Source organism: Trachurus trachurus (assembly GCF_905171665.1).
Source record: "Trachurus trachurus genome assembly, chromosome: 19".
Lineage (NCBI taxonomy): Eukaryota > Metazoa > Chordata > Actinopteri > Carangiformes > Carangidae > Trachurus > Trachurus trachurus.
Genome location: NC_139913.1, coordinates 16,904,225 through 16,925,654, shown reverse-complemented (window position 1 = coordinate 16,925,654; position 21,430 = coordinate 16,904,225). Strand labels below are relative to the sequence as shown.

Sequence of the window (21,430 nt, the reverse complement as noted above, 5' to 3'; positions counted from 1 at the left end):
TCCTAAATGACGTCTTTTTGAGTAAACTCTGGTCTATTTCCCTTCAGGACACTAGGATTGCAGTGGACGATCAGTATGGAGGAATATTACAAGGTTTTTGTGTAGTATTATGGACATTTTGTGTTGGGCACTATTGACTCTCATACTGTATAAGGATTTTGTTGGACTATTCCTTTAACCTCAGCTTGTTCCCTATGTTTCCTGGATATCTCACTGAAACCAGTGCTAAAAATTCCACAAGTTTGGATCAATATACAAATACATAGAGTAGGTTCATCCTGGCTACCTTGGCCCAGTGTTATGTGTTTTTTATATTAGTTTATTTGCCCAGAATAAACTTTTTGGCCCAGAAGTTCTGAATGAACTCACCTGAAAATCTTTTCTCTTCACTCTCTCCACTTTTTCTTTTCATCTCCCATATATTTATGCAGCAGCCTTCTAAATCTGCTGGGTTTTTTTTTTGTTTTTTATTTTCTCACTTTGAAACATTTTCAACTCACACAAACCCACCTTTGCATCAGTTTTGCATCACCCCTGGGAGAATTTGTGGGCTCGTCATCTCCCCATCAACTTGTGTTCCACCTCTGAAATCTAACTTGGCTCTCGTCCAAACACGTGGTAAAAGGTCACTTGAGGCCGTTCGGCATCTAGCAGGGAAACGGTCCTGCACATATAACCTGCAACACTGCAAACCCTTGTTTTAACAACCAAAGCTATGTCATAAATTACTTTTCAGCTTTAGACAGGCTAAAGCGAAGCAGCTGGTTGCTGTGACCTTACAGTGAATGGACCTAGGACGGAGCATTTAATTTTCTCATCTAACTTCTGGCACTAATTATTCAACCTTTCAATATGATTGTGGCCTCTATTCCAGGGAGTTCATCAGGATTTTCATACACATAATTACTCAGGCCTTGATCTTATACATTCAATGATTTAATTGATGCTATATAAACCATTTGCATGTTTCAAAGATCAAAACAATGGAGTTAATTAACCGCTTTTCTGTATGTGCGATCAGCAAAGCAGCACTCATTTCATTAGGATCGAGTCTACGGCTCAATACCACCACCCACAGAGTCTCGTGTTGACAGAAAACGATCAAAGGCAACAGAAAACTGGTCAAAACTGGAACTTCAGCGAAGTTCGCTAGATACATGTTTAAAATACAGTGCAGTGTGTTTGAAATAGCTGAATAACAAACTTTCTTTGCTTTCCTCTCAGCATACAAACACACACAGAGAGAGAGAGAGAGAGAGAGAGCCTTGAACGTCATTACCCAGCCACTCTCTACTCGGCCTTCAACTCTGACGCATGTCTAAGTCAACACGGAGCCTAGTTTAAAGGGTAAAGGTCCGTTCATGATAAGACCCAAAGATCAGATCAAAAACGGAGATCACTGACACTTTCTCACATTCCTGTCGTGGGCCTTGTTTTTTTGCAGAGAGAACAACATGTCAACAGCACAAACACTCCAGCTGTCAGCAGCTGTCTGTGCCCTGGTAGACAGCAGACTGCAGCTGTCCTCTCTGTATGAACTAGAAGCTTTATAGTATCTCTAATTAAGGGTGATTATGCCACTGATTTCCTGCTTTGTGTTGTGCGCTCTGAGATGTTGCACCGCTGTCGTATTGCTTTTGCTGTTTTAGACAACATGTAACTGGAAAGAGCTGGATGAAAAAAAAGTGCCAAGCCAAATTCACCTCAACAGCCCATCAGCTCTTACAGCATATACCCTCCTGTCATATGAGTTATTCTTTTGCCTTCTCGTCAGCACAGCGTCACATACATTTAATGGCCCCGGGCATAGTAAAGCAACACAAACACAATTTCCACAGAAGTGACTGATTCGATGCCATGACAAAAAAAAAACGTGAAGCCTTGACGTCGCACTCGTTGTGAAACTCCCAGGGAGAAAGTAAGCATTCGGCGAGACATGATTTATCTGCTGTTTATCACCTTGACTCCCGGTGACAGTGCGGCGCTACGGCACATAATATCACACACCATGTGACGCCCTTAGCGCTGAGAGCAAGTGCCAAGATGCTGCATGTCAACAGAATCACACAGCATGGACAAACAAAAATAAAATGACTGGTCCTGAAGGTCACAGAGCTTTGAATAATTTTCTTTGAACGTTTTTCTACTTGAGTTTCCATCCATCCACTGCGACGGCCTTAGAGGAGGCCGGTGTTGGCTGACTGGAGAGGTTCCCTGTTATTTGACTAGAAGAGAGAGATAAGAGAGAAGAAAAAAACTTATTTCGTGTTCTCTGGCCATTTTTAGTCCCACACAAAAGGATTTTTGAACACTAGAGTGCAACGTCCTGCGTGGCACTGCTCATCAGTGAGCAGGTCAGGTCAGGCCAGGCCCCTTAGAGGGGATTATGTGAGAATGAGAATCCCCTGTTAGTTGTGACTGTCTTTGTAGAGCCTCTTAGCCTATTTATATCTCATCTCAGCAGGCATGCAGCTGGACGTCAGATGTTCTTATTTGGATGAACATAGATAGATGGACATAAATTTCAACATCAAGGCAAGTATAATGTGACACAGAATATTGACAACAGCTGATGTTGCGATTCCGTCGCTCGTAACTTGTGCCGCGAAGGAAACCTAAATCACACGTCCTCCAAGCATCTCATACCGACACCATTTAAATATAGAGTATACTGACACTGCGAGTCATGAGCCGTGGCGACCAAAATACAACACCCTGAATATCACGCGTCACATATCCAGTGTTGGGGGGGGTTTGACATCAATCAAAGTTTTATTTCTAAAAAAAAAAAAAAAAGTGGGTGCATATTTTGCATGCTTTGTGTCTTTCCACCACAGCTCTTTACATAAGTCTCAGGAGAGGAAATTATGCTGGTGAAGCAGAAACTCAGGTGCTGCTGCAGCTGAGGTTCAATATTTAGTCGACACCGGGGTTTAGCAAACCTGTGACTTGACTAGTGAGCAGCACTCCCTACTGACACCCACTCTGTACATAGAGCATTACATCCAATCCAATCCACTTTATTTATAGATACATTTTCAAAACATAAAAGTTTACCAAGGTGCTGCACAGTGATTTACATAAAAGACATAGAGCCCAAAATGGTGAGAAAACGTAATGAGGATTAAAAATAAAGATAAAATAAAAATAAGTTAAAAGAATAAAAGGAATGAATAAAGTTTAAAAAAAATAGCAATAAAAAGGGAATAAAATAAGAGCCATTAAGAGTAAACAGATTAAAACTACAATAAAATGATAATAAAAAGACAAACAAGAACAGGGATCACATTAAATACCAAAGCACATTAATATATGATATTATAGGAAACTGTCAAAAAAAAACTGATTTAATCTGCTTTGATAATTATTATATAATTATGTATTTTCATAATAATCTATCTGTAGTCTCAGTATGCTGCAATGTGACAGTCAGGTCTCTGGTGTTTGATGGCCCCACTCAGAAATCCACCCTTTTTCTGCCTGCCACTGTCTGCACAGGTGTTTCTAAAACAGACCTCTGTGACTGCATGACTGCTCTAGAGGACCCAAAGTTGAACTGACCAATGTCCTGACTCACAAGTCTGTGAATAACCCATCAGAGACAGCCCTTAAGTGGCTAAACTCCTCTGTACTGAACAAAAAAAAAAGTTGCCTTGTTTCTCTTAGTGACCATGTTTCTGCTCCATCTCTGTGTCTGTGGAGTTCAACCTGGGACCACTTTTGTCCACAAAACTTCTCCTTGGTCAAACGTTTCACTGTGCATCCTCCTGAAACACAGGCTGGTGGTTTTGTGAAGTATAGAGAAGGCATGGTAATGTGTTGTATCTGGCAGCTAACAAGCTTAAGAGCAGGAAACATGATAGTGCTAGACAGGTGTAACAGCTCTCTAGTCCATCATTTTGTTCAAAAGCGGAGTACCTGCAGAAGGAAAACTAAACAAAATTTCTGTTAATGTGAAGAGTTAAGCAAGATGAAATAATCTCTAAAAGGCATCCATCATTTTACATCTTCAGCGCCCGCAGCAGAGGTTTGACCACCCTGCATAGTTAGTACCTAGCTCCCCCTTTGGAAACTATCACAGCATCTAAGTATATGGTCAAAGGCTTTTGCAGGCTGCTGCTTTGTTTCCATTCTTAAAATATTGCAAAAGACTGTTTCATGTTTAACTTTATGCCTTTTGGAGATCATTTCATCTTCCGCTTTTGACCAGGGGTGCCCAAACTTTTGCATGCCACTGTATAAATGAATGATCCATTCTAATAATCATGGGCTTCTCAACACTAAAAAAGATTTTTTTTTAAAAATCAATCAACACAGAATGATCATACAAAGGACTTTTATGAGTCTGATGATTTAAAAAAAAAAATCCTGAGAAATATGGGAATATTAATTCTGGTGTGAGTTTTTCTTAGATGTAGGAGTGTGACTGCACTATTTTGCAAGCCAGGCAATCTAGAACGAAGTGGAGCTGTCAAGGAAATGAATGATTTTATTGCAGTTTACATGCAGCTGAGAAGGAAAGTATGAACTGCTGCGATCTCTTATTTATATAGCTTTTTTTAAAGGTCAGCAATCCAAAGTATTTTAAGATATGTGATTTCAATTTCCTTTACATTTGAGACATACAGTAAAGCTTTGATATCACTAAAGCACACAGGACATGAGATAATGTGTTGTCTGCATGAAACGACAACCTCCTATCTGTGTAACCGTGGCGAGAAAACGTCCATATACGAATGATGAGCTTGAATTATTCATAGCAGAAGGCACCGTTCCTGTGCAGATATGACTCAAACGTAATGCAGTGCACGTCAGATCAGTCGAAGAAGTCGGCGCAGTCTCGCATCCAAACTGGCGTGGCGGTGCACGCAGCCAGCAGGCCCGCTGCTGCCTGGATTAAACTTTAAACACTCCCAGCCTCAGCGCTCCACAAGCCAGTTGTGAACTTACATAAGAAAGAACCCAGAGACGACACACGATGATATCATGGTCGCTTAAAATATGTCTCGGGCGCAGAGCTCTGAGGCGGTGCACAAACATTTCTGAGAGTGTGAATCATTCCTGATGACAAGTGCATCGCATGCTGCTGTGTTATTGCTGTGATCAGAGTGTGAGCTGTCAGAAGGACACATGGGGGCCTGTGTGATCACATGCTCAGTGCATTGACCACCACCATTCCGCTGTAATAATAAGTATCTGTTATTCCTCTAATTAAGGGCCTTCAGGCTCCATACCCTGCATTGAAGGTTGCGGCACAATCACAGAGTGAATAGATTGAGCGATCACTCATTCTAACAGTTAGAATCTGTGTGAGAATTATTTGGATGCTCCTGCAGTCACCTTTTATTTTTTATTTCAGTGCGTTCTCAGCAGATCGGCTCATCATTGTGCATCATCGCGCCCTTGTAGACCAAGGGTACAGGGGCGAGATAAACAATTTCCTCTGTGGCTGCAGGGTGTGTGTTTGTCTGTGGGTGTGTCGGATGCTGGCTGAAACACTCATTAGTATGAACTGATACAAACAACACAACAAACGTTGCCTTCCCCATGTTACAGATATATAAAAAAAAAGGTTCAAATTGACAATTTGTCCTCATGGAAAAAAAAACATGGGGGGTTTAAATTTTCAGCGGCGCCTTCACTGACTGCTGTAATTTACATTCTTAACAGTACACAGCCACTATTCAAGTGGAAAGCATCAGGAAACAAATAACTCTAGCTGCTACTTCTGTATATCATCAAGTAGTTATATGTTTTTTCTGTGCTTTTTAAAGTGGGAAATGTATGTGGCAACTTTAGTGTGTTTTCTGCTTGCCCTTGTGCCTCCCCCTTCGTTTCTGCTCTGTGTGTGTATGTGTTCATGTGAGCGTGGCCTCCTCTCCCACCACCTGGCTCATCTCCATACCCGCTGCTCATCATGTCATCAAGACTCCTGTACGAGTGTCCTGGCCGACTCTTCACTCACCGGCGCATTGTTCAGTGATTGCTCTCAGCCGCACTAGAGAACTTATTACTGGTGTTTCAGGCTGCTCATCTCAGTACCATTATTTAACATCTTCTCCATGGGTCCGGGACCCCAGAGCTCCAGCCTCCAGCCAGTCTCCTCTACAGTACACCCCTGCATCCCTCTTCAGCCAGTCTGCACTCAGAGCCAAAAAACTAATAGCACAGACTTAAAGAGGAACTCTACGGGATTTGTAGCTTATCTATGCTACATTTCTACCTTAATTAAACAGCTTTGGAGTAATTGTGATGGTTTAATAAATGGCTTAACTTGTTACGAGGGAGGATGGAGGCTCCCGGGCCGTCACCCCCCCATACAGCTCTCGTCTCTGCGCAAAGTGACACAAACGTGCCCCGTAACCCAAAATGATAGATTAAACTACACAAATATACACATGATGTGATATATAATGTTATCTACCACTCTATTGATTGATATTCTGGCCGGCTTCGTTGTAAACAAATGCACATAGCTGAGAGGAGGGTTAGCAAAACAGCGGGAAAGCGACTGGACTCTCATAGTTCCTCTTAAGGAGCTATTCTTGCAAGAACCATTACATTTCATTTAATACATTTCATAGCATTTGGTATTATGCTACTTTTTTGGAGAGTCATATCCAGTGTTGGTTGTTGTTGCCATACAAGTTTCAAGCCCCCAAGCAAGACCTGTAAAGGTTTTATTGCATATCCATGCAGTCTGTCAGCATGGCATGAACATGAGCCAGTTAGCTCAGCCCTGTAGCACAGTTATGATGAGAGTAACACCACTGCACATAATCAGAGAGCTGCATACACCATAAAGTGAGTCTATCCCAGAAGCCAAAACGTGCAATGCATATGCAACAACAAATTTCAAAGGAGTGGATAGATGCAAGTTTTATACACCGATGGTACAGACCTACCAAGGGACTCCATGCCAAGAGGTCTTGAACCTCAGGTGTAAATATTCCTAGGCATCACATGGATACAGTAGTTTTCTAAATAATTGACACACAGGGCTAGACTGTGTTGTAGACCTTATACCCAGGACTCTTGGTCACTGAAGTGTGACCATTGTCCCATGTTGTTATCTAATTAACATTATCTGTGACTTGGCCTTTACCTCACTTCACTCAACCATGATTGGAACTGGATTTGGGCAGTTTTCTCAAAGTTATGCTTTTGTCCGCATCCTTATCTATAAGACCTTGGTCTCCATAGATACAGATGATAAAGGTACTCCCAGCTGTATATTATCAGTCACAATAGAAGCTTGATGGTGAACCATTGTCTAACACTGTGAGGTCTTTATGACTTGGATTACAAGTGCGAGCCTACAAAGTAAGAAAATAAGATGGAAAAAGAATTTCTTCACAGTAACATGTACAGTTCTGAGAACAGGCTGGTCCAGGAACACCTGGGATTTAAATTAAGCCCCCAGATCCTTGAGATTTCTTGGATGAAAGAGAGGGAAAATATCTGCTGGAACTGACTGACATTATCAAGACCATCATGGACCCTGTGAGATATTCACAGAACTTTGTTGAGTTCAAGTCTGAAAGAAGTTTGGCTGCTCTGCAGAATAAGGGTCAAACCCACCACTGTAGCTTATTTAGGGACTTTGAAGAAAGAGAAAGACAGAAAATGTCAAAAAAGAGACACAGAAAAATGAAAAAGATACAGAAAGAAAATCAATAGAGTATGTGTGGAAATGCAACAACCAACAATTTTTTTTGCCATAAAACAATATTAATCTTTCATTCACAAAAGATGGTTTGCAAGACAAAGATTAGAAATTGCGGTTTAATTTGAAAAAAAAAAAAAAAAAGGAAAAATGCTAATTAAAAAAGAAAAGTACAATAGAAGATTAAGTCATTTAGTACATCACTTTCTATTAAATACTAGTACACAGCATAATCATGTAACCATGGAGGTCAGTCTTCAATATCCATGTAGCATTCAAGATGGATACAAGATGTACCAACTTGTTCTGGAAGTTCAGCTACTGTAACTGCTTGGCTGGATTCTAAATGTCCTAACAACCAGAAAGTTGGATCTCACACTGAAAAAAAAACTCTGTTAAAAACAAAAAGACAGATTGGACCAAAGATTGGAAAGTAAAAAGCAAACAGAGCAAAATGAAAATTGAAAAGCCATGCTGAAAAAAACAACAATAACAACCATGGTCTTGTTAGACATCAGTTTGACATCAGGGTGCAGCAGACAGGGCCGGCCTCCGAAGATTAGAAATCATTGACAATGTATTGATTCAGTGGGCAGAACTCGGAGGGAGGTTGTTTTCACTTTGTGTGAGTGTAATCAACATGAGTGATGAGGTGAACTTGCTGAGGTTTGGATTTGGTGTAGAGCACCAAATAAGTTTCATCTCACAAATCATTCAGTCGCTGATACTGTTAGGGGAGTGTCTTAAAGTGTCTTTGAGCCGAACCTCAACTTTATTGCTCAGTTTTATTCTCCGTTATCTTAGGCACCAAAGTGGTACAGTCTTTAGCTCTGGTGCCTGACAGCACGAAAGTCCTGTTTGACCTTGTGGCCACTGAGGCCTTTCACTGTGGACTTCTGTTTGTTCTCTTTCTGCTCCAGCTGCACCTACAATCCAGAGACATTAAAATCTGATTAACTCGCAACTCTAAATTGTCCATGTATAGGTTGGTTCTCTGATAACTCTAGAAATCTGATAAAAATATAACAACAAAACTTCCTTCATTTGAATTTGTTTATGTCTCATCACTAACTCAGATCCTGCCTTCCTACCATGCAAAGCAATCTGTTCATTCCTGGTACAGTATGCCCCGCCCATCTCCTCACCTGCAGCCCATTTGCTCATTAGTCCATTTTCAATTGTTCTCTGGCAGATTATGTTGTGTGTGTTTGTGGTGAAGCTCTCCAGCGTTTCTTGTTCTGTCTTCCTGTTAATACCCTTGTTGCTGTTTTTGTTTTTTGGATTCTGGATTTCTGCCAGCTCCATGTCAGATTTGTTTGCCTGATGTGCCTCTTCTCCTAGTTTTGACTTTTTGGATGAAGTAAACGGAACTTTCATTGCCTTCTCCCTTGTTGTTCTTTTGGGCTCTCTAGTGAGTGGTGACAGTGTTGTGGAAATTCTTAGCAGTTTGCTGTTAGTGAATAATGAAATAGAAACTTCTGCTGGCCGACAAGTTTTTATTTCCTTGCAAGGAAAGGTCAGTCCTCACCCGAGCAGTGATGGTCAAGGAAAGACCCAGAGTTCCAAGGTACCACCTCTCAGGGGTCTTCAAAGGGCCTTTTGGTCTAGTGGGGGCCCTGGATTTCACACCTTACAGGAACTGATGTCCCCCTAGTTCCATTGTTTTCCCATTTGGGGTGTCCTACTGGAGTTGACCCCCCAGTGGGGGAGTAAACAACAGTGGGTGAGAGGGTGAAACTTAGGCCCCGTCCAGACGAAAACGCGGCTTCACCGAATCCGATCTTTTTCTTAATCGTTTTGAAAAAAATCTCTGTAAACACGGCATCGTTTTCAGAAATATCTGCGTCCACACTGATCCAGTGAAAACGACCCAAAACGCTGTAGTACCTACATACTGCAGGCGTGTGTGGAGCGTGTGTGGCGTTGCAGCGCTGCCACACATAAATACCCGTTTTCAAAAAATACCATTTTCACCCCCTGAAAACGCCGTATTCGTGTGGACGCGAGGCCAATCCGATAAAGTATTTATCCGGATTTAAAAAAAACGGATTCGTGTGGACGGGGCCTTATATTACAACTCACAAATGGTTAATACACAAGAAGGTCTGATATCTTGGTGGAAAAGGGAGGTTATGGGGACATCTCAAGTGGTTGAAACATAAAGACATGGTTGAAATTATCATTACAACAGTCAACCACAACAATGACCATTTCAGACCATAATTAAAGGGACAACGAGAAGTTTCTCCATTGGCAGAACGAAAAATTCCGCGACAATAAAAAAGTCTCACATTAATGTGGATGAATCTACGTTACCCACACTTATATAATAGTTTGTTATTATTAGTGGTGGTGGAAATGCTGGGAGAGCCGACCAGTGTTTCCTACCTTCGGTTTCGTGGACGCTGCCCAGCGGGTCATGAGAATAACGCCGCCAAATCGCCGTTTATGGTCGGAACTACGACGGTATCTGATCGTCTTCAAACCTCTGACTTTCATTCTTGATGAATGAAAGCATTCTTGGCAAGATGTCCATCTTGCGCCGGTCCAAGAATTTCACCATGCGCGTGGAGGCTCATGGGAAATGTAGTGTGAAAAACACTTCACTTTCCAAAACTCCTAGTTGTCCCTTTAAAATTAGATATCTCTGCATCTACATTTAAAAGTAAGTTAGAGATGGTATTTTGAACAAACTAACAAATAGTTGGCACAATAGATACTTACATACAAAAAAAAAGAAAACCATTCTTTAACCATTGTTTACTGCAGTTATATCTGTATTTAGCACAGTCTGAAGGGCCTATAGAGTCTCATGTGGCCAAATGAGATAGAAGTCCGTACCTTATCACTGTGAGAGTCGGTCTATCAACGGATCCCCAGCACCTAAAAACAGCTCATTGATAAACCACACTTGGTCCTATGTGCTGCCCTCTGCATGATCCCGGGACAATGTCCAGTGGGAATCTGGATCATGTTGTTTCCCTGGAGGAACATAAATTTAGACAGATCGTTTGCTCGGTTTCAGACACAGAATGAAGTGGAAAGATGCTTTTAGATTATGTAAAAAGAAAACAAAAACATCCAGAGAGGATGGAGAGGGTAAGTCAAGAGTCATTGGGCAAGAAGCTAAACCTTTCTTGTCTGTATAAAGTGTATGCTCTGACACAGGCACACAACAAAAGGAGTCAAATTAAAAACAAATCTATTAAAATGAATTACCTTGAAATATTGATTCAGTCGGTGTAATGAATGTTAATATGCAGCAGAAGTAGTACTGTCTGCATTCATACTCGCAATAGAGTTGTAGAGACATTACTCACTTTGCAACCCACTCTGGAGATAAGTGTTTGTGAAAGTGACTCAGGCTTCAATGTGGTTTATACAATGTAAACATAAAAAGTAATGGAAAGTCAAAAAAAAAAGTTCTGCTTTGTTTTTCTCATTGAGAAGTGGAAAGCATGTTTGGAAACAATCAGACATGTGCCAGTGCTGCGTTCATGTACTTGCATAAATCAGCTTTCCGGTAAAAATCTCCTGCACGTTTTCCCCCTTTTGACATCTCCCATATAAATCTTCTTAAATCAAAGCAATACCCCAAACTTGGCTGACCCTCCACACTGACTCATTCTGTTTTGTTTCTACCTACGCATACTAGAGGGACAGGCTTATTCAAGACGATGTGCTTCGTAATTTGTTTCCCAAGATGACCGGGACATTTATCTTAGTCATTAAAAATATCATTTCTATTCATTGAAAAATTCAAATCGAGACACAAACGTGGCTCTGAAAAGGCGAGGGTGGAATCAAACATCCCCTTTATTGCTAACTTCAAATCCATATTAAGGCTGATCCACCATTATAATTATAACTTGTCTGATCTTTAGATGATCCACAATCCACTCCACTCTGTTTCATGATCATGTTCAGTCAATAGAAAGCACAAGATCATTTATTTCAAATTACAATAAATTACCGATGTGGAAAATAATTGAATTAATGTCTATATCTGTGACACTGACTGTGGAGCTTTTGCACTGGTTTTGTCTCAGAATCAAACAGCATGAGTTTTTTCTTCTTCTTCTTCTTCTTCTTCTTCTTCTTCTTCTTCTTCTTCTTCTTCTTCTTCTTCTTCTTCTTCTTCTTCTTCTTCTTCTTCTTCAAGGCTTAAACCAGTGGGAGGAAGTGTGCTCAGATCTTCCTTCAACAATCTGAAAATACTTCTAAATCTGGTATTCATAATCCTACTTACTGTGGGTAAATTAAATTAAGAAATGTATGAAAAACAAAGACTATTTTGTGTGTTTGCAGCTTTAGCCATTATTATGTGTATCTACCGTACATTTTTTAAATAAAAGGCGAGTCTCAAATAGATGCCAGTCCCCTGTACTGGCTACAGGTTTGAGCAAATAAAAGCCGGTCTCAATTAGAAGCTGGGTCTATTTTCTGTGCATGTTCTTGTATCTTGTATCCCGACCCGAGTTATTTGTATATACTGTATTTTCAACCAGAACCTGGCCTGAACCAGTGCATCCAGTCAGGTTGGTCGGGCTGGCCCATTGAGAACTCAAACTGACCCAAGTAGCACAAATTTATTTAGAAAAAGTTTAATCTGTGTCGATTAAACTTCTAAATGAATGTATGCTCTGTATCTGACTCTTTCCTTCTGTATTTTAAAAATCTTGGTTTCAGATTGAAATGCCTAGTTTATAATACCAACTGTCCAAGAAGAGAGATAGGTAGGTGAAGGTAGACACAGATCCTGATGAAGCACAGGCTCACTGACCAAAAACTGGCAGTCAATCACAGTATGACTGAGATGCACTTCCTCCTTCCTCCTGATATGTAAATGATCCAATTTACTTCAACCAATTCAACTCTGCACGTTTACATTTCACTGAAATCAATGGCATCTTGACATTAAAAGTATCTCCTCTATCCTATGGTGAGACTGTTATATCCTGATTTGAGTGCTCTCCTCCAGGACAACAATGCCCCCATCCACAGCGGGGGTCGCTGGATGGTTTGATGAGTATGAAAATCAAGTGGTGCTCTCCACGCCAGCACCAAATGAGGGAGGATCTCAGGGAAGAATGATGTTCCTCTCTCCAGTGTCTCTCCAAACACTTACACCAGGGAGCACTGAGGCTGTTGTGGCGGCTCAACACATTACTTAATGTTGTTCATTTGAGAACCCATCTAGCTCCTCACCCTATTTTGTAACCAGAGAGTTGGGGATTCTTTAGTTTCATCTAGGTTGTAGCATTGTATTTTGTAAACTGGCCAATGGTAACAGCTATTGATTGAGTGTAATATTTGTTTTTGGTGAGACATATAAGCTATGTTTCAATCCACACATTTTTATGCATATGAGGTTATATCAAATTAAAAATGTCATATGGAAACACTAAAATTAGATTAAATGTCATGAACATTGACAAAAATGTATACTGTTGGATTCTCTCTCGATTGATAAATGCAAATGCGACAAATGCTGATGGAAACAGTTCTTTGCTACGAATTTCCGGCTTTTCAAAGACATGGTGGGAGTAAACAAAAAGTGCGACAGACAGCTTTCTTCTAAGTGTCTGCACTGCCACTCCCAAACCACAGGTTACCTCTGGTGTTGTGTAACATTTAGCTAATGCTAGGTGCATCTGCATCCTTATCAAAACGGGGACGCTGTCTTCTGATGATAGCTTGGTATGTCACAATTAGTTGGTGTAGCCGATGTTAATCCGACCCTCTGCGTTGTGTTTCTCGGTACAGACTGCAGAAAAATTGACATATCTGTCATGTCTCATTACCCATAAGCGTCAGAGCTTTTGAAATTTATTTCAGGGCTGTTGGTCTAGCTGCAGTGTTCCTGGTTTAACAACACCTTACTGAGCAGTTGGCAGTGATTGTATACAGTACTCCCAATGACATCACAGTTGGAAAAAGGGGGTGAAAAGTAGCGTGTTCCCTTGGGTGTCATGTTAACATCACTGCCAGTTGAGAGCTGGAGCTGAAGATTTGACCCAGGACTCACTGACAATTGCACCCTTTCACAATGACCACAAAAAACACACATCAGTGAGTGTTAGTGGGGGTTTTTTGTTTGTTAGTTTTGTGTTTTTTTTTTCAGTGTGAAAGGGGCAGGGGTGGCTTTACATCCTATTTTTTTTTTTTTGTGCAACAGATTTATTTAATATGCTCTCTAAGAACACTGATGACTCTGGGCTGTTTCTGTTTGGTTGTGTTGTCAGTCCACTTGCATAATCCAAATTAAAAAAAGGAAGCAGAGATTTAGAGAGATAAATCAATTGCTGGGAAATGAGGCGAGGGAATGACTGGAATGGAGGAGGAGGGACAACCAAAAGAAATTACGAAATGCCTGACAGCAAGAAGGCTATGTAAATTGCCTAATTGACCTTTATTGATCTTTGCCTCTAATCATGTCATGGAAATACAGAGATTCACACACGCACACACACACAGACACACAACACACCACTCTCTGTCTCTGTCTGTCTCTCGTTCTCTCTCTCAGGGGCCCCATCAATATTATTTATTGAGAAACCTCTCAGGCAGTTTGCATCTGGTCTTAATTACACGTAGAGGGTGAAGGTTGGATCAGTCAGAGTAAAGAGGACCAATGAAAATAACTGCTGTCTGCCACTGTTTTAATTAGGACCAACACACACATACACACACACCCCAGACCTTTTTAATCAGTCCGACCTTTTGGATTTGGGTGTTACAGTACATCTTCTTTTCAGGACATTTGACTGAACGGAGGTTAATTGAACGTTTTCACTTCATTTGTTGACTCATTCAAGCGGTGTTCTGTTGTGGGTTTTGGCTGCTATTAGCACAGCTGGTTGTTTTCATAGTATTAAAACACAGATTTTGTGTTGTGTCATACAAAACACTGGAATAATCTCTTAATTAGCCAAGACAAATGTTCCAATTTCACTCTGTCTCCCATCAACCTAATTGTTTGTTAGTTTTTTTTCTAGCATCTTATATGGGTTTAAAGCAATGACGTTTTCATGTTCTACTGTAGGTATACAGTACGTACATGGCATAAATAAAATGCCTTATATTAAAAAAAACTTCAAATTCCAATTTACCTTCTTATCCAGGTTGTTTGATACAGTGAACATGACAAATCCCCACCGTCCTGACTATGTCTCGTGTACTGTGGGCAGTAACATCCTGAGGGTTTTGTAAGGCGGTGAGGTCAGGCTGTTTCTGTGTTGTGTCCATTTCCTGCTTTATCCGGCAGAACTCATCTCTCTGCAGTCATTGCAGTTTCCTGCCCTTTTGTGTTGTATCAAAAAAAATATAAAATCAAAAAAGAGATTTTAAAAAGCTCCCTTCTCTCAAGCTCCGTCCACCGGAGGTTGGGGTGAGTCAGTTCCTCTTTGAGCTCCGGACTGCTACAACTGACAATCATTTAGAAGGCCTGGCATCCCAATCTAATGGGAATCTTTTGTTATACTTACTTTTTTTCTATTCTATAGCAGCCCACCTCTCTTCTTGTGTATTTCCCTCCCTTCGCTGGCCACACCTGCTGTTAATTACTCACTGGCCCCTGGTTATCCCTGGAGTCATTTCCACGTGCCTCTCTCTCTGCTCCCTTGTATGTTCACTGTCTCTCTGTCTTTTACAAATGTTTTCTCCTGTCATATTTGAATGTTTGTTTCCCTGCTTTATTGATTTTTGCCAACTCCCTGCTTGTTTTGTTTGCCTTCAGTGGACTGCTTACATGTGTATGACCTTTTGCACCAGCAGTAAAGGTTTTTACATGTTTTTTACTCACCCTGGCCTCTGATGTTGTCTCTGCAGCAGAGTCTTTGTCCCTGCTATACTTGTTACAGTTCTGACATTAAAATGCATCTCCACGTGCCTCACCACTTGTGACTGGATCTCAATATGTCAGGTGGTCCTTCCATGTGGCCCATGATGCATTCGTGTTCATGCTGCACGTGGCTCACATCTCCTCTGAACGTGGTTTGGATGCATCTTCACTTGTGAGCAGATCACCTGAAATGGATGATCATGGAAGGAGCTGGCTGCTGGCTGTAGCTTTACATTTCCATTAGTGATCATCACATAACTCAAGGAAAGTTGTTTTTACTTATGTAAGAACCTTAAGTCTACATGATCATCCATCATGAAGCCTAAGTTCAGCGCAATTAGTCCCAACATCAAACAGCCCTATGTGTAATGCAGTTTTATTTGAAACTAAAAGAGACGTAAAGTCAGTAAATGCAGCATGAAACACAATTTATGGCCTTGGGCTGTCAGGATTAATAGCATTAAATGCCATAATAAATCAAAAATAGAAGTGTAAGGCACATTCTCAAAGCACTCTTTATTCGTATCAGAGTATTCAGTTCTTGCTGTAACAGACATCCTAATATTTAGACTTCTACTGTGTCAACCTCTATTTTAATAGACTGTCAATACACTCAGTGAACTAGACTTACTGAGAGATGTCTAACAGAGGACTTGGATGTGAAAGATACTGATTTTGAAATGCCCACAATCGTTGAAAAAATTGGAAAATTGCACGTTTTTTCATATTTGGTCAGTTGTCCCTCTTAGTGTGACAAGCAAGAATAAAAAACAAACAAACAGTTAACTTTGTCTCCACTGCTTCTTCTCTCATTGTCTACTGCAAAAACATGCAGCGCAGCATCCTGAGATCTCCAGCATCCTCTAGTAAGTAGATACACAACACACAACTACACAGTAAACCTGCAGTGTGATATTCAGCTCAAAGCCAGAGCTGGGGATGAGCAGCTCTGTGTTTTGGCTGTATTTACCATGTGTGAATTCCCATTCTCTGATATGAAAATATCAAAATCCAAACATAGAAGCACCATGACAGATGACCACATTGCCAACTGCCAGCATTTGGATCTGAATAGCTACACCTGTGACGAACTGGCTCACACATTGCAATGCAAATTAACCACGTCACCAGCAACTGCCGGAGCAGCAGCAGCAACAACAGTGGCATCATGCAAATAGTAAATAGAGGTAGTTACACATCTTGTGTTTGAAAAGTGGTATATAGCAGCCCATGCTATTTAGTTATTGTAAATTATTGCTGTTTGACCAATTTGTTGTTCATCTTAGAAATATCTTCATGTAATATACACTACTCACAGGTTAGGGATGTTTGGCTTTTGGATTAAATTTCAGAATGCACCTAAAATGCACTGTAACCTTTACAGGTGAACTTAATTTAACCTTCTCTAAACTTTTGAATGCATATGACCAATTGTTCAGTGTTTCAGTACTTATTGAATAACATGCTGTTCTCTAACAAGGTGATTAACCACAAAAATCACAAGCACTGTCTGATTTAGTGGTGTGAATTCCCATGTGAACCCATTTTCCACATGTTAACATGTTTTACACATGTGCAAAACATGGTGTTAACATTTGGTAACGTATGTGTAGAGCACATGTGTAAAACATGTTACCAAATGTGGAAAATGGGTTCACATGGGAAGTCACATGTGATTCACATAAAATTGGGCCAAAACCACATGTGCAAAATGTTTCACATGAGAGTAAATGTGTTTTTGTTAATATGCATGTGTAATTGAAAATGTTAACTTCATTTCTTTACAGGGAAAAATCCTCTCAGTTAAACCTGAACAGCTAAAACAGCACAGTTTACCATAAACTGACAGGCGTAAGACTATAAGGTTCCAAGGGGAAATGATCTCCTATAGAATTAAAAGAAACAAATGTCATGTATCTGTTCACCCAAAATTAATATGCTGAATAGATGTTGGGATTTTTATTTTTCAATTCTGATATAATTTTCATTGAAATTCTTTTCTGTATCTCAAGTCACAGTGATTTCCAATGAATCAATTGAGTGTTTTGTAGCTGACACTGGACTTGGCCTCCTTTTTCACAGTGTTGTCCATCAAATTTCCTCTTTGCCGTCGGCAAATGAGCATCTTTCAAACTTTCAGGAAATGTGGCAAGGGTTTATTAGCTCTTTTAAAAACAAGCCAACAGACACAAGTGAGTCTCAGCTCGCAGGCTTGACATTTACAGAGTCTTTCCAGTTCACAGGATGCCTTCTGGGGAAAGTCTCAGAGCAGACGGTCAGGAGGACACCCAGTTTGCTTTTACATGTTACAGAGGAAGTCAATGGTTTTATGGCCATCCAAAAACTCATCAGACAATTAGAGAATGTTTTAAGCGGAGCCCTTATTTCTATGTGGGTTCCCTTCATAAATCAGTGAGTGGGAGAAGTGGAGGAGTATTTACTCAAGTATTAGATGTCCAGCTGGGTTGAGACACGGTGGTTGCACAGGCCACAGCATATGATTCGCATCACGGTCATACCCATCAAACCATTCAGTGAACCTCAAGCTCTGTGGATGGGTGCAGGCAGTTCATTTCTCCACTCATTTGTCAGGGCACAGCTGGTCATGATCACTGAGACAGAGGGAATAAAACTAACTCTTCTTCACACACCTGTAGGCTACTCATCTTTCCGGAACTTTCTCTCATAATATGAGAGAAGGTAAAATGTTAGATGATTTTACATCTTAACCCTCAAGACTGTTATTTCAATAAAACCTTGAATGGGTATAAGGTGAAATGAAACTGCTAACAAATCATGAATGTCTGAAAAGCCCTGAGTATGCAGAGGTGTTTTGTGATGGATCACAAGAAGAAAAGGATTAGAATCTTTTGTAAAAGTTTATTTTATTATATGTTTCTATGTGTGCGTCTCTTTATGTAAAAATAAAAAATAATAAATACAGAAACAAAATGTAAACATTGGTTTTGCTTTGATTATTTTGGTTATCCATTCTACAGTATACTTATCTGTGCTTAGTCATGAGGGGGTGGTGTAACACACTTTGCGTATGTAAAAATACTAACAAATGTATACAATGGATTAAAAGTGATATTAATTCAGGATGATGGCCACTTTCACTTTTTATTATTGTATTGACATTACTGATCCATAAGAAATAAGTCCTTGTTCTTTCAGGTCAAAGTGGTTATTCTGAATATTTTAGATTCCTGTATGGTATGTTAGCCTTCTTTAATCTATAATAATAGATTATTTCATAAGATGAAGATGATGGTTATTGCTCTGAATGAAGCATATTAATGATTAATAAATATTTCCTATTGAAGTGCAAAGTGTTCAAGTATAATATACGGTTGTATAAATGTATTTAGTCATTTCTCATGATCACCATGACCTCAAGAGCAACAGAATCAGAAATATAAAAAAAGAAAATGTAGATAGAAGATAGAAGATAGAAGATGTAGCTGTGATTCATTTTTGCAGTGAAATAGGAAACAGAGCTACACATAAAATGCAAGAAAACATATTTATTTACAAAATATAGAGCAACAATCTAAGAAATGCACTTACAGGATTTGGGTAGATAGAGTAATATTTGATATGAGGTGAACTCCTAGTCCTAACAATGTTTGATTAGATGTGGTGTAACTGGATTACAACAAGCCACACATTTAAATATCACGTTTGTCTTTCTCTACAAAACACAGATTGTCACAGACATCATTTTCTCATTCAGACATATTTACATCACTGGAAATTGATCGATCCACCTTTAACAGGGCTGTTTGTAAATAGGCTGCCTGTCTTTGTGATTAGAGCCCTGGATCTGTGCTGAGTGTGTTGAAATCTTTACCCAGCATCAGCATGCATGAAACAGGGCGTTAAACCCAAAGCTGAAATAACTGAATGTTAAACTGCTATTATGTGAAAGTAATTCTTGGATTGAGGCGACTGTCGTGTCATGCTCTCAGCAGCACTGAAAGTGTTATCCAGTGAGACTGGATATTAATGAAACAGCATTTTCATCGACCCAAACCCAAGACGGCTTTTTAAAATGTCTCATCTCCTGACATTCTGAGGATTTCTCTTTTTCTTTTTTTTTTAATACATTGGTTTATGGTTTTTAAGCTGAAGTGCTGATATCCACAAAATTACACTACAAAATCTTTAACACAAGTGCTGGTAAATTTTCACTCTCAGGAATGTTTCAATAAAGTTTTGGAAATGCTTTAAAGCAAACCACATGTGTACAGGTGCGTACATGGCCACCCGGGTATAAACACACATGTGACTCCCTCTTATAGAATTAAAACAACTTGCCGGGAGATTTACTGTACAGTGTGCATTTGAGGAGTTTGTCCGTGTGTGTCTGCTGCATGTGGACTGTGCATGTCTGTTTATACTCCGCCTGTCCACACTTTATGTCTCCTGTGCCTCATTTCATCAGTTCTGGTGAAAAGCTGTGTGAGGAACAGGAAGTGGGTCTGTTCAATATCAAGACAGGGGATTTGTTATTGTTAGTGTTACTGAAATTCTCATATAGTCGCATCGAACTGTGCTGCCGTTTGATGAGTGTGTTTCTCTTTCTTCTTTGGCCTTTTACGGTTGTGTTGAAAAGCCCGGTCTCTGTAGACATCTCATCACGTGTATTGGAAACAGTGGAACAGCTCCTGCTTTGTGATCATACAACTCAATATAATTTACTGTCAGGATGAAAACAAACACACTCAGCTGGACTCAAAGGAACTCAAAGAAAATCTGTACATCTTCATTTTTTTTGTAGAACATGATACATCTTTACCAGTTGAAGGAAAAAGTAAGTGGAAAAACATATGAATCAACTAAATGAGTACAACAAAAGACAGTTGGAAAGCACCAGAGTGCATGATGACAGGCAATGTAAATAAATGCTGAGAGAGTTTTTAGTTTAGCCTCTATGCCAGGATGGTGATATCCCGTACGCCAGTGTCATTTAAGTCATACCGTTCAGTGTTGCACTGCATGCTGGGAGATGTCTTGTCGCCGGGGCAGAGGAGGGTGCGGAAGTGTCTCCTGAAGGTGTCGGAGAGGCAGGCGTAGAGGATGGGGTTGGCGCAGCTCCACGAGTACGACAGCAGGACCACGAACTCGAAAGCTCTGGCGAAGGTCAGGACCAGACCGCTTTGGTACAAGGAGCAGAAGTTGAAGGTGTAAAACGGCAGCCAGCACAGGCCGAACACAACCACCACCACCACCACCATCTTGGTGACCTGTCGCTCCGCCCGGTGACTCTCCTGGTTCTGCGTCGGGGTCCGGAGTCGCTGGGACCACAGGGTGAAGAGCAGAGCCGCGTAGGACGCCGTCATGATGGTGAACGGCAGAGCGAAGCCCATGACGAAGGTGTAGGAGAGGACGCCGAGCCACCAGGCGTCCGACACCAGCTCGGGTATGCACAGGCCCCGGTCGGCCGAGAAGTGGAGCGCCATGGGGAGGATGGTGAGGAGCGAGAACAGCCACAGGAACGCCGAGACGATCTTGGCGCAGCGCGGCGTCCTCCAGCGGGTGAACCGGAGCGGTCCGGCCAGCGCCATGTAGCGGTCCACGCTCATCACGGTCAGGCAGAAGACGCTGGTGAACTGGTTGATGCCGTCCAGCACCATGACCACCTTGCACGCCACGTCGCCGAACATCCACTGGTTCTGGAAGTTCTGGCTGGCGATGAAAGGCAGACCCACCATGAAGAGTCCGTCGGCCAGGGCCAGGTTGAAGATGTACACGGTGGTGGAGGACGACATCTTGTCCAATTTCAAGATGGCGACGATGACGAGGGAGTTCCCGGCCAGTCCCAGGATGCAGACCACCAGGTAGAGGATGGCCATGGTGATGCCGAAACCGTCGATGGTGTCCTCCAGATAAAAATGCTCGTCTACGTAGGTGTGATT

The 21,430-nt window shown here is 41.0% G+C and overlaps 1 protein-coding gene across 1 annotated transcript; it reads right to left on the bottom strand.

Annotated features, from left to right (window-relative positions):
* Window positions 1-20,443: 20,443 nt before the first annotated feature.
* LOC311002609 (somatostatin receptor type 2) lies at window positions 20,444-21,430 on the bottom strand (the record flags this gene model as incomplete). The annotated part of the gene is made up of 1 exon (XM_083994021.1): window positions 20,444-21,430. The coding sequence occupies exon 1, from the start codon at window positions 21,365-21,367 to the stop codon at window positions 20,444-20,446; it is 924 nt and encodes a 307-aa protein (XP_083850147.1). The 5' UTR covers window positions 21,368-21,430.